We start from the raw sequence: 14,107 nt of genomic DNA on the forward strand, positions 1-14,107 counted from the left end.
GAATGAATTTCTTTTAAGATACAAAGGTACATTTTTTAAATCAAAAATTTAAAACATGAAGTTGGAAGTTTAAAAAGTTTGGTCATAAGTAAAGGTAGATTGAAATATAATTTAAGTACAACTAAATCAAAGAATGTTAATACTACAACAATTTGTATCAATACCGTCTAATAAAGGCACATTTTATTACAATATTTTAAAAATACAATAGTGCTTAGAATTTGTATTAAATGAATACTGTATACGAGAATGTAAAGTTTGAAATTGGGACAATTAGCTAACTAGCAAAAATTTGAAAAGAGGGGAGTTATTTTTTTAAAAAATATCTAAGAATTTAAGTTTGTTCAATCAAAATTTTCAGACATATGTATGTTCCATATACAAACTTGTATATACATACATATTGATAAGCTCATCTCATTAAATCAGAAAATTATAATTTCAGAATAGATAATAAAACCACTGTCAAAATTTAATTAATAAAATATTAGGTTTCTAGGTTCATTTTATTTATATTTTAATGTTAAATTTCTATTGATTCTGTTTTACACAGACAGACACTTTAAATTTCTTGTAATAAACATAAAATAATTTTGAGTGTAAACACATCAAAATTTGTTTAAAAATGAAAGAAATCTTTTTAAAATTATGTATAATTAGTTACATTCTAACCTTTGAATAATGTTAATATTTTTCTACACATATCTTATAAATTAAAGCTGTATGATAAAATGACTAACTTTGACATAGTTTCAGCACTTAAAACACAATTCTGAAATTTTAATTTTATTTATTGAAAATAAAAGCTACAATAATCTAAAAAATAATTTGTTTCATTGATCAACTTTAGTTACGCAATTAATAATTTTTATTTTATTTTACACTCATCGCAGCTAAATTTGAGTTAACATACATTACAGGTTTCTAATATACAGAGTAATGAAACATAGAAAATAATCATTAAATGATAGAATAAATGTAGGCAATAAAAAAACTTCAAGTACCTATAAACAACTTTTTGCTTTCTAAGATTTCATCTAATAAAGCAAAAATTTACTGAAGCACGTGAACATTTATAATATAAAATATAACAGAAATTGTATTATTTTCTTATAATTTTTTAATAGTGTTTTGGTTTGCCAAAGAACTTTTTAAAATTAATTAGAAATATTAATTAATCCTAAAGACTTGTGTACAATAATTTGGTCTCATGATGAACAATAAAATGATGAGATCAACCAGCATATAAACTTACTGAGTCGCAGAAACATAGACGTTTGAAATTCTGATGAAGTTCAATAAAAAAAATTATCAACTTTGTACATGATTTAGGCTTAAACAAGAGACACATCCCATTCTGATAAAAAAAGTATTAAAAAATCACTCATACGTAATGACTTGAATTCATCTGCTTTGATGAAAAACTACACCAGTAGCAGGGCACTTTACTCAATATTCAAACAAGAAAATACAACACTGTTTTTGTTCTTCAGTAAGATCAATTTTGCAAGCTAAGAACAATTTGTGCAGATATTTGTTGATTTTTTTTTTCATTGAAATTGCAAAATGCTGTTGCATTGTAAAGCAACGAACACTGGGAAGCCTTTATTTTAGGAAGCAAGTAATAGTCAACTTTGTTAACTAGGGACCGAAGATGTCATCATAAGGTTCATCTGCGCATTCCCATTGCTGTAATTGTCATGCAACAAGGCCAAGTCTAATTACTTTAGCTGAGAGGAAAGTATGTAAGGTGAATATAAAAGGTTTAGGTGATTGCAACAAATCTAATTCCTAAAGAAAGAATAAAAATATGTTTGTAAAATTTATCTAAAAATAAACAGAAATCACTTAATTAGTTCATACTGTTGAAAAGTGACACTATTACATACATACATATGAAATGGTCTAAACAAAAACTGCAATTGTGCCAAAGCATTGTTAATATTGAAATGACTTTCACTTAAGTTTAGTTTCAACCAACTATATTATAAAATACTAGGAGGCTCCACCCCCTGCTCGCTAACCCCCGAGAATTGCTAAGCAATCCTATGTGGTTCACGCCGTGAACCATGGCTCGCTGCGCTCGCTCGCCAATGAGCACAATGTTCTAGCACAAAGACATAGTATATTATCATCAAAGACACAGTATTTTATCATCAAAGACATAGTATTGTACTTATGTAGAAGAATTCTATCAATGTTCTTATTGGCTTTTAAAAAAGTATATTAGCTATTTAGATTGTACATGGTGAAAAAATCAAAACATTAGCTAAATGAGAAACATATTAGCAAAATAAATTATCAAATATTGCAGTTACTCACCTAAATTCAACTAAATGTGTATAATAAATTAGTTAATGCTAGAAATTCTGAAAGTTTTAGAAAAAAATTTTATTATTTAAAAATATAAACTTTAAACCCTAACTTTTCCTTGTGAGATAATAACCCTCAAAAAGTCTTTCATTTTCAAGAACACAAAAATTTGTTTTATCGCCAAATGAAATATTTTTTGGTGATCAGCATTATTGAAATCAATTTCTATATTAATTAACATTTGTGATAAAGTACATAGCATTTTAGAACAAAATAAGGATGTTTTACATACAATAAATTAAAATGTATGGCTGTTAGCAATACCCGAGAAATACCACGTGGATGTCGCCATGCTGCATTTCTACTCGGGGAGTTTTGATTTTGGCAGTTCCCCTTGCCTACTGCCAATAGAAGTTTCAATTAAATTTTTTCCAAAAAACATTTTTTTCTGCAAAGCTCTAAAAAATTAACACTAAGCATTTAGAATTTCCTTAAAAACACAATCATAGATTTGGCATCTTGGAGCAATAACTGAAAGGCTGTCAAATGACTTAACAGGCCAACATAAAGTTGTCCATGACTAAAAACTTGTTTAGTCAATACTAAACTGATTTTCTCAAAAGTCTGACCTTGTGACTTATTTATAGTCATGGAGAAGGCCAGCCTAATTAATTCCTAATTGAGTATTATCATGTTTTTAGGGCATGAATCCGAATTGAACAACCTGATAATGCTCACTCTGGTTATTGTTTCCGTTTTTAAAAGTGCTATATGTTGAGCCACCTCAAGTGACATATGCCATGTGACATTTTTAGCAGCAATCATTGGTCGATTTTCTGAAGTTGCCACAGGGAGTAGTAATGAGGCTTTTTTTGGTGCCGTGTAAGAGAAATATATATATATAGATATTACAGTAGAGAACCATTTATCCGGTATCCAGATAACCGGAAAAAATTTTGCTCGGTTTTCCCTCCATTTTAAACTAGAACGATTATGAAAAAAAGCGGAAATTGGACTCATTCCTGAAGTTGAGTAGAGGAAAATGTAAGGAAGGGGAGAATTCCCCCCCCCCGTTTACCCAGAGAAACGTCATTTCCTCCGTAACCTTGAAGATCGAGTGGAGGCAGGGAAGGGAAGAATGTTTTATTTTCTCCTTTAGGCCGCCAATCAAACTCAAGGGTGTGGCATGCTGATTTCGTTTTCTATTTGATTTACNGAGGGGGTGGGGAAAATGCATTGCACATGCATATCAGTGAACAGAAGATGAAAGAGAAAAATATATTTATCTATTTGACATCGATTAGTAAAAATAAAACCTTTTTCTTTTGAATAAATTCTGATTCTTTGGAAGTGCGATATCATTTGCAAGTTTTTCTTGATGTGGAATCACATCTGCTATAATTAAAAATCGTGTTTTTATCAAAAAAAATCATAATAAAAGTAAAATTGTTTATTAATTTAAACATAGAATTATTTTGTGAAGCAGATTGCAGTTTTGTTTTTCTGATTCCAGTACCTTTGAATTTTTTTTTTCTTTTCACAATAAATTTCGCACTCAATAAATTAATTCTTTTTATTCATAAATTTTATCATTAGGTTTTTTTTAAAAATTCCGTTTATCTTGCCTTGTTCTGGGATTTAATATTTATGCTAGTGCCTTTTTTAACTATCTTTTTGATTCGATAATTTTCAAGTGTTTTTTATTTAGATAAATAAGTTTTCCTTTTATTTTATCTTTTTTCTCTTACTTCAAGCGTTAAACTTTTCCCATGTAGTTCGGGTTCGATAAAATATAAATTAACGACACTTTTTCCGGGAAATTCAGACAACCGGGATAGCGATGGTCTCGAGCATCCCGGACAATTGGCTCTCTACTGCATTTATGAAGAGAAAAATCTAAAATTGTAAACTCAAAATAGTAAACTTCTGCAGTGTGTTCCAAATAAAATCAAACGGACAGGAAAAAAGCAATGAATAAGTAAAAAGTGAAGGGGGGGGGAAGTGTCCCATCAAAATAAAGCCACTTCTGATTAAAGCTAATATATCCGTCATTTTAATATATGACTTGAAATGCATGATTATTTACTAAAGCCTAGTGGACATTTGCATCAGTATTATTCCATGATTCAATGATAGCACTATACTGTTACAAACTGAAATTACTACTTTTTTTATGCATATAATCCTACTGAGGATAGCCCTCACGTTTTCTAGTGGATATAGGTCAGGCCATTCATGGCATGCACCTTATTATCCAAAGACTAACGCACCAAAGATTTTGCAACCTAAATGGGGGCACTGTCCTGCTGGAAAATCAAACTTGGGCAACCAATTCTCTCTGCTAATGGAAATAAATGGATTTCTAAAATTTTTTGATTGACGGCAGCCTCCAAACATTCTGAAGAAGAGGCTGGGCATTGTTTACTGCCATATCTGAAGCCTTCCCACACAATTAATGAGCCTCCACCTTGTTTTATAATGGAGAATGAAATTCTCTTCATTTTTCACGCCACAGTAATAGCAAACAAAACTGTCTGGGTCATTTTTCAACACAAACAGGGTGGCCACTCAAATCAGATTTTAAATTTCCCTGATTTTTCCAGGTTTTCCAGATAAAAATCTTAAAATTTCCAGGTTTTTGTTTCTTTCTTCTCATAAAGTGTATGATGTGTACAACAAAAGTGTCTACATTATAAAATATTTTATTCAAAATGTTATTTTTTTAACATATCATCTTGAAAAAAAATAACTTATTTCGACAATTTGGCAAGATTTTTTATTTATTTTTTAATGTTTTGGTACAAAATTTTGAATCAAAAATCAAATTTTGACCAACAGAAGAGTAAAATTAAATATCAATATATAGTTAGTTCTTAAAAAAACCTTTTTATTTAAAACTAAATAAGCTATAAAAGGTTAAAATGAAATAGAAAAAATTAGTATTAATGCAACAATTGTAATAATTTGTCAACAAACATTGCTGTTAGTGAATGTAAAAAAATGTGTGATTGGTTGGTTTGCTGAGAAAAATTAATTCACAAATTTCTCTGAATGGGAATACAAAAGCTTTCAGAAAAAGAGTGCAATATAAAATCTATTAATATTATTAAATTATAACCAAATAATTTTTGGAGAATTTTATAAAGTTAAAAATAAAAAAACATTTTGTCAAAATGGAAAAAAATTACAAAATCATTGGAACAAACTTAAGCAATAAATTGATTCAGCCCAAGGACAGAATTTAAAAACAGAAGCTAATATCCAAATCCCTTCTTCCACCTCCACCACAATCTTTCCTAAATTGCATAGCGGTCAAAGGTTTCCACATTCGTTTAGAAGCAGTGGGAGAATTTTATGTGGCATTCTAGTTTAACAGAGCTGTAATGAAGCAAATTTTGACGCAAGCAAAGTATCGCTAAGTTGATGATATTTCAACTGTTTGGAGATACATTTCCGTCTAAAAAAAGTGGGTATAATGGATGAAATAATTTAAACTAATGAAATTAAACAAATAATCAAAAATTTCCATCTTTTCTTTAAAATTCCCTGATTTTTCCAGGTTTTTTCCAGTATAAAAAAATTCCCTGATAATTCCAGGTGGGTGGCCACCCTGACAAACTACTGCTAATTTCTTGCAGGATATTTAAAATAAAACAGTAGATGAGAAAAAAAAGAGAATCTTTCCTGAATGGACAGCAACAATGTGAAGGCTCATAAATGCTGTGGGAAGACCTCAGCTATGGTGGTAAACTTAATTAGTCAACTTTACAGTTTTCACTGTATTAGCAATAAAAAACAAATGGTTATATGATTAGAGAGAGCAATAAGCAAAGGTATCAATTGGAGTGGATATTAAAATTTATTTTTCAACCTTTTAGTGCAATGATAAAAATTAAATTACTTTTTTTAAACTTTTTTTGTTTTTACAAACATTAATTTGTTAACATTAATTTTTAGGCATTAATGACACGTGAAAAAAATCATCTTTGATTAAAAAGGCTAACATTAATTAAAAATCAGAAAGTTATATAAATTTTAAAAAAAAGCCTCTATCTGACACACAAAGCAATAAAACCTGTTTACCTTTTCACTATCTTCTCCTCCAAAGTCTAACCAAACTAAACGCATACCATCATCAGCTGACATGCGTAATTTTTCAAAAGGGTATTGCCACAAGATACTGTGGTGTCTGCCATCTTGTAAAATAAAGCCGTTATCAAAATGAACAGTAATCACACATTCCTGGCCTTGAAACAAACAGGCTGAAAATCAAAGTACAAACTGTTAGGATTTCATTCTTTTTTAATAATGAAAAAGAATTTAGGGAAGTATACTTTTGAAATATAAATATAGGGGTTACAATATACTAACAATGGGTCATACATTGACGTTATATTCACTGTTATACCAGACATAGATAAAATGGAGAACTTTCTGTGATCACAAAACAACTCTTTTTAAAATTATAATTGAAAATCAAAATATTAATAAATATCAAAATAAATATTAATCTTGAAACTAGTTTCAACCCTTTTGTCCTTTACTACTTAAGTGAAATTTGAAGACCTTCTACTTTTTGAAATTTGAAGATCACAGATTTTAAAAAAATTTCTTAACTTTTATAAAAATCTATGTTGTCTGAAAACCTTGTATACATACCAAACATGCCTGAAAATCAAATGTAATGACGTAATCACAGGAAAAATGTGGTCGCACAAGGCAGAGAAAGAAATTCTTATATCAATCTCTGCAAGATTAACCTGTGGGTCATTATTGGGAAGTTTTAGTTAATTTCCTTTTTTTATTAATTATTAAAAAAATTTCACCATGTTGAAAAATATTGACTACAGATAAAATAGGAAAACTTGGGCCGTTTCATGTTTATGAAGAGTAATAGTAAAAAATTTTCTGGGATGGTGACAAATTTTCTATGAACAGCATTTGCTCATTCATATCTGTATTACATCCCAATCAAATTAAGGTTGATGATAACTTAAGTACTACATTGCGAATACAATAAAATAATATATTTATCCAAATAAATAAAGTTTTAAATGAGCATACAATCAAAATACTTTAAGGCCACACTGTGTATGTCAATTTCAATACTTTTTCTGCACATACTGGAATTTTTTTAACATGCAAAGTGAGGCTAAACTGAAAACAATAATCCGAATATTAATATCATAACAAGCTCTATGTATCAACACAGTTTTGAATAAGTTAAACTATAAATAATTTTTAAATAAAAGGAGCATTTTATTTCTCAAAGCTTAGCAGGTGCAATTTTCATTTCAAAGGATTTACATGGATTTAAAAAAAAAAAATATTTAAAGAGAATGAAATGCTAACAATACTTAGAATTTCTATTGTTTCTAAATAATTATTAAATCTTAAAGTAGTCAGAGAAAAACTTGAGTAGGGATTCTCAGGATGCATTTATACTACATTTTATAAGAATTAATATTTTTTTGCATACAACTTAAATGACAAAATCTCAGATAATGAAAAATGTCAAATCTGTTTTTGACAATATTTCAAACTTCATTTCTTTTTTTTATACAAGTAAATTTTATGTAGTAAAAGTGTGAAAAGTTTTGACAAGATTAGTGATTTAATTTTCAAATTAAATTGAATGAAATATATTTTTTAGCCAAACTTATTTTACAAGGCAACATACAATTTAAATTTTAAAATTAAATTATTTTTTTTACCTACAACTGTCAAAGATACAAATTTTAACTTTCATGTAACCCCTTAAAGCAATTCAAGTAATTAGTTAACTACATCTTATCAGACCTTTAATCTACAAAAAAAAAAATATTTAAAACTTTAAAAAAGAAAAATTTAGGAATTAAAATTTTTTGGAATAGATAAAGAAAAATTTGTTTACAGAAATGAGCTTCTTTCATGGCAAATGCAGCATTATGAGCACCTTGAACTAAATGCCTTGCCCAAAATGCAAGATCCCTATGCGTCTCCACTCGCATTACTCTAGATTCAATCCCTTGCCTTGTACCTAGTCTTAAAGTAAAGGTTGTCACATCAGTTATCCCAGGAACATTAACACCGCTAGATCTTCTTGGTGTACTGGAGTGTACAAGTCTGAAAAAAAAAAATAATTTGTTATCACGAAAAGGATTTCAAAACACACATGCAAGACATTGATACCAGTTTAAAAAAATCTCTAGTTTCTTTTTCAAAAAACAGTTTACAATAACAATACTATTTAGTCACACTGAAATGACTTGCTGATAAAAGAGAACTTAATCACATAGGCCAAGGTGTATCACCTCTGAACTAGCAAAATTAAAAATGGGAAGAAAGTTTAAATCAAGAGGTTATTAATGGTATGTATATAAGGTAAAACTTGTGCTCATTGCATGCCTGATTTAATTAGAATTCAGGTATAATGAGGTAATTTCCAATAAATATTTGGTTATTATGTTAAGAAAAAACATACAAGCAATATATGAATTGAATGAGGAAATCATCATACACTCCTTGAAAATCATCGCAATTCGAAAAAAGAATATTTGACAGTTAGTGGATATTTCATTCTCATTGAAAGAATTTAAAAACTCAAAACTCCTATATCTCAGATTGTTCAAAAAATATAAGCAATAAGGAGTCGTAAAAGTTATTTTACATTGTTAATTAAGTCAACAGTTCGAATAAATTGTTTCCTAATAGAAAAACTACATGCTTCTATTTCAAAGACATCAAAATTAATTTATAAAATAAAAAATTTTGTTATTGACATAGTTACTTATTTTCACTAAATATAATTTAAAAAGAAAAAGCATTTATGTAATGCAAAATCCCAAGCTTAAGGGGGTTCGGTACCTCGTATGCTGACAATGTTAAAATGGCATATTTCGATGTACCTTTTTAAAAAAAGTATCGTAGTTAGAGCTTTGAAATTTTTTTTGTGTATGTAATAGATATTCTAGATTATACTGAAGTGAACTTTTTTAAATTTAGTGAATTAAAAGAAATTATAANACTTCAAAATTAATTTATAAAATAAAAAATTTTGTTATTGATATACTTACTTATTTTCACTAAATATAATTTAAAAAGAAAAAGCATTTATGTAATGCAAAGTCCCAAGCTTAAGATTTGCTCTACAAACAGAAGTATTCATTTTAAGGCCTTACCATTTCCCTCTGAAATATAATTCCAGTAAAAATTTAGTGATTTTTTTTTTTTAAATCACAAGAAAATCTATAAAGGGAATACCATTGAAAATTCTACAAAATGTAATAGACCATAAAATATAGAGATTAAAATATATGGAATGTTAAAGAAAAGATTAACTGCTTTTCTTGTTCAATAAGACAAAATATAAAACTTATTTTACCTAGTATGTACAAGAGGTATACTATTTACAGGTACAGCCCAAGCTTCTTTTGTCCAAGGCACCAAGTCATAAAGCAAGAGGTCTCTGTCTGTTATTGCTAAAAATACTGGTCTCCACTGAACAACTCCAGTATCATCATGTATCTATAAATTATCACAAATTTAATATTTTGTAGTTATCAAAAAGTTAGAACTTAAATAAACATTATAAAACATTCTTAAAAGCAAAAAAATATAAATGTGATTATGTTAAAAAAAAGGCACATTATAATCAGATCACACTATTATCAGATCTTAAGAATATGGTTCAAACTCTAAATCAAACCATTTTAATATTCATGAAAACACTTAATATCTCTATATTCATACAAAAGCTAGCATTATAATTTTTATTTTTCCAAATTAGTACAAAATATTAAGTGCTCTACAAGTTTTACCCTTCAGGTTTTGCCCTGTTCTTTTTAGTTTCTTCTATGTCGCTGTTTGATTGTTACCATATCTTAGCAACTATTTTAGAGCAGGTATTGATACAGAAATTTCTTAAAATTTAGCTCTGTTATCAATGGTTAAAAGCATAACTGATTAACTAATAAATTTTATATTATATATGTCTGAATTAATGATTTTATCATAACGGGTAAAATTATCATCTTTAAAATTTAAAAATACAATTTATACATTAAAACATAAATGTAGTTTACAATTAGGAAAACTTTTTTAAATGAATCAATCTACATGACAGTTGATATTTAAATTCAATATAAAATAATTTAAAAATGCTGTCCATAGACAAATACCAAATATGATCAACAGAAAAAACCATTCAGCTTTTTTATAGTTTAACTATTCCTTTTAAAATATTTTTAGACAAATAAAATGAAAATATAAATACTTTTTCAGAAAGCCAGCCCATGTGTCTCAGCTCTGCTCTTTCTAAAACATCTTTTAAAAGATGGCCAGCTTCTACAACAGCTTTAGACATCATGGCATCAACTGCAGAATGGATAGCATTGAACCATGCTGAACATTGGGCAGCATCTGGACACCTTAAAACACATGAATGTCGTCTATCTGGGGAGTGAATTTCTAATGTGCGATTGTCAGCATCTGGCATAGTAAGATTACGACAAAGGTGGCACAATAAAAGAGGAACTTGTCTAATATCAGCTCTTCCACTTTTCCTATGCAACTGAGAGGATGGCAAGAAACCTCCTTGTTGAAACTCCCACCCTACTTCAGCTAATGCAGCTCCTTTACGAAAATATGGAGTCACTTCTTTTAGATACTTCACTAAAAAATAAAAAAGATTTTTAAAAAAAAGTAAATAATTATTAATGATATCAATATATTACTATTAACCACTTATGAAAGCTAATGAAATTTAAGTTGAAGTCGTAAGTAGTAATAAATATAGCAACAGAAAGGTAACTGATTTGATTCCTGTAGATCACAATCTTTAGGAGCGATTTCACTGTATCACTTTTGTAACAAGTAAAAACCAATATATTTGGCAACCAAGATGGGGCACGAGTTTTGAAAGCCTCAGGATGAAATTAAGTGCATGCTGCTTCCTCACTTCACAAAATGTTTTATTTTCTAATTATGATAAATTTATGAAGACTCTTTATTCAAAATAGTAGTTTCCATGCATTGTCAAAAAATATTTAGCTATATTTCTTATATAAAAAACTAATTAAAAAATAAATTTTTAAGAAGAAATTTGACTAGATCCTCAGTAAATCTAGATCTGGGACAATGGGATATGCGCACGTTACTTAATGTGAATATCTCTATCCTGATTGGCTGTTGTAATGTGGTATTTGTTTACATTAGCAACTATTCTTTCCATTCTATTTTGAGTGAACCAAGCCCATCAAGTATCAACTACTTTAAGTGACACATTCTAAATTCCTTCACAAAGAATCTTATTCAAAGATTTCAATACTTTTACTCTATAATTACACAGAGACTTAACACAAAGACAGGTACGAAGCCATCTGGAACCTAAACTAAATATGCTTCGAAGTTGCAAGGTACACAAAACAAAAATCTATGGTGGTCACAATAAAATACATAAACAAATAATAAATCTAAATAAAGTAAAGGTGCAGATGAGGAAGAATTATTTAAACTAATTCGATGTGCGATACGGTTCTATATTCAATTAACTTTCCGATAATTAGCATTCTAACTTATGTAGAGAAATTTAGCTTGACTTCGATACGCCATTTTGCTGATAAAAATAAGCTGACGTTATAAGTGACCTGTGTGAGCATGGAACTTCTTCTAGAAGTGCAAGTACTCAATTGTTCTTATCTCCCCCACGAGAATGGCTTTCTGGCAACTATACCCAAAAAAAAAAAAAAAAAAATTTTATTATTTGAGAATCTGGCCAAAATAAAATAAATGCTAGTTACCCTCCCTCCTAGAAAAAAAAATCAGGTTTGCAAAAGATAGACTATTTGAAGTCTAAAATACCGGAATTAGTAACACAGAAAAATATTCACTTTACCATACTCTTGAGCAGAAGCATTGGACTACCATAAGAGCTGTACCTCGATAAAAACAAAATTAAAACAAAAGTTTTCAGAAGCACAGCCCAAATATAGGACATCACCGCTCACATCAGCATAGTAATATGACTCACACTTCAGTATGTGTGTGTGATATCTATGCACTTGTATAATAAGCAAAGTTTTAAATTCTAAAATTTAAAAAGAGTAAAAATTAAAAACTGTTAACAGGTGTGTAAGTGCAACACAGCATGTAGCGTATAAGCAATATTGGAATTAGCGTGCATGGTTAACAAAAAAAAAAAGATTAATAAAAATAAAGTCTTCAGAATTATAAGAAAATAATATAATAAGTGCATCAATAATTATAATTTCTAAATTATTTAATAAAAAATGAAATGTGTTCACAAATCCACAAGATCTTTAATATGAGAAACTAAAAAAAAAAAAAATCACAGAAAGGCACCAACTCGAAAGGTATAACTCGTAGCCACCCCTGCGCAAACATTTACATGTTTTTTTTAAAAAAAAAAATTGCAATTTCAAGATCTGTTTGGCACATAGTAGTTAGCGTGACAGATCGCGATATGGAAATACCTCGATGACGTGCTTGCACAGCTGAAAACACAGAGATTTCAAGGGGGACATGAAAGTGTCAGATTTGGCATAGGTGATTTGTAGGAACAAAAAATGCAATATGTAATTTTTGGTTGAATTTTATCAAAAAAAATGGAATTCGATTTTTAAAATCTTTTATATCAACGTTATAATAAGATAAGTGAGATTTTGATAGTGAAGTATACAATAAATTGGGGATAGTTCCAAATCAGTACCAATTACAATTTAAAGGTACCAAAGGGATTTCAAACTTAACTTAAAAAAGGTTTAGAATTATATGTAGAGGATTGTACAAAAGTGGCCATGAGTTTGCGTTCTAACCCTTCTATTGGTTCCGTTCTGTGATGTTGTTCTAATGTCACTGCCCAAGTGTTGCCAAAAATTAGAATATTTTTTTGGTGTAGGTACTGGAATCTTTCCAAGCAATTCTTGCACAGCCAAGCAATTTTTGTTAAGCAGTTTTTCGGATGATTTCTAAAGAAAAATTATATTTCTAGAATTGTCTATGGCAAGACTGGTATGCCCTAAAGGTTTATTCTTTCAGGCTTAATCAAAGTGAATGAACAAGCCTTAAGAAAAGCCGTTTAGTTACAAGCGATATGTTGAGTGAGAAGTGAATTTAGAAATGATGATATTTAAATAATTTGTGGTTTACAAATTAAAACACTCCCAAGGGTCAAAAATACAAGTAAGTATGTAATAATATCTCATTAATACACATCATTATAAAAGAAAGAGCAGATTTGTATTGTGCATATCATTTACCTTCAATATCAACGATTTTTCCGGCACGTTTTAAAGCTCGCACTGCTTCGTCATGAGTAGCTTCGCGAAGATCTTCGCCGTTAACGGAAATAATTGCATCTCCAACATATAATTGTTCAGTTTGATCTGCAGCCATACCTTTAAATATTTTGCTTATTAATATGGGCATTTTGTTCTCTTTACCACCTTTTATACTTATTCCTAATCCACTATTATCTTGTTTTACAACGCGAACTACTCTTTTTTGATTAGCTATACTTTCCGGTATATCAGGAGGTTCAGAATCTGAGAGACCGTTTGATGGGCCATTGCTTATTTCATAACTTTCATCTAGGCTTATACTTAAGCAATCCTCTTCTAATGTAACCAATACTTTTTGCCATTGCTGACGGGTGTATACTTCTAATAATCCCGTCCGAGAAGTGGAACGAAAACTAGCACTAGCAGCGGACATTTTTGACGTTTTTATCTTAGTGCCATTTCTACCTTTATAAATATTTTTTTAATTCAAAGTATTTTAAGGCCAGTGTAGCCGA

The 14,107-nt window shown here is 29.2% G+C and overlaps 1 protein-coding gene across 1 annotated transcript; it reads right to left on the reverse strand.

Moving 5' to 3' along the window:
• Positions 1–1,129: 1,129 nt before the first annotated feature.
• On the reverse strand, positions 1,130–14,045 carry LOC107441982 (Syntrophin-like 1). The gene is made up of 6 exons (XM_016055409.3): positions 13,572–14,045; positions 10,568–10,965; positions 9,677–9,819; positions 8,207–8,418; positions 6,397–6,575; positions 1,130–1,791 (listed from the first exon to the last, which is right to left on the reverse strand). The coding sequence occupies exons 1-6, from the start codon at positions 14,023–14,025 to the stop codon at positions 1,699–1,701; spliced, it is 1,479 nt and encodes a 492-aa protein (XP_015910895.1). The 5' UTR covers positions 14,026–14,045; the 3' UTR covers positions 1,130–1,698.
• Between the last annotated feature and the right edge of the window lie 62 nt (positions 14,046–14,107).

The sequence above is a fragment of the Parasteatoda tepidariorum genome, chromosome 1, assembly GCF_043381705.1.
Source record: "Parasteatoda tepidariorum isolate YZ-2023 chromosome 1, CAS_Ptep_4.0, whole genome shotgun sequence".
NCBI lineage: Eukaryota > Metazoa > Arthropoda > Arachnida > Araneae > Theridiidae > Parasteatoda > Parasteatoda tepidariorum.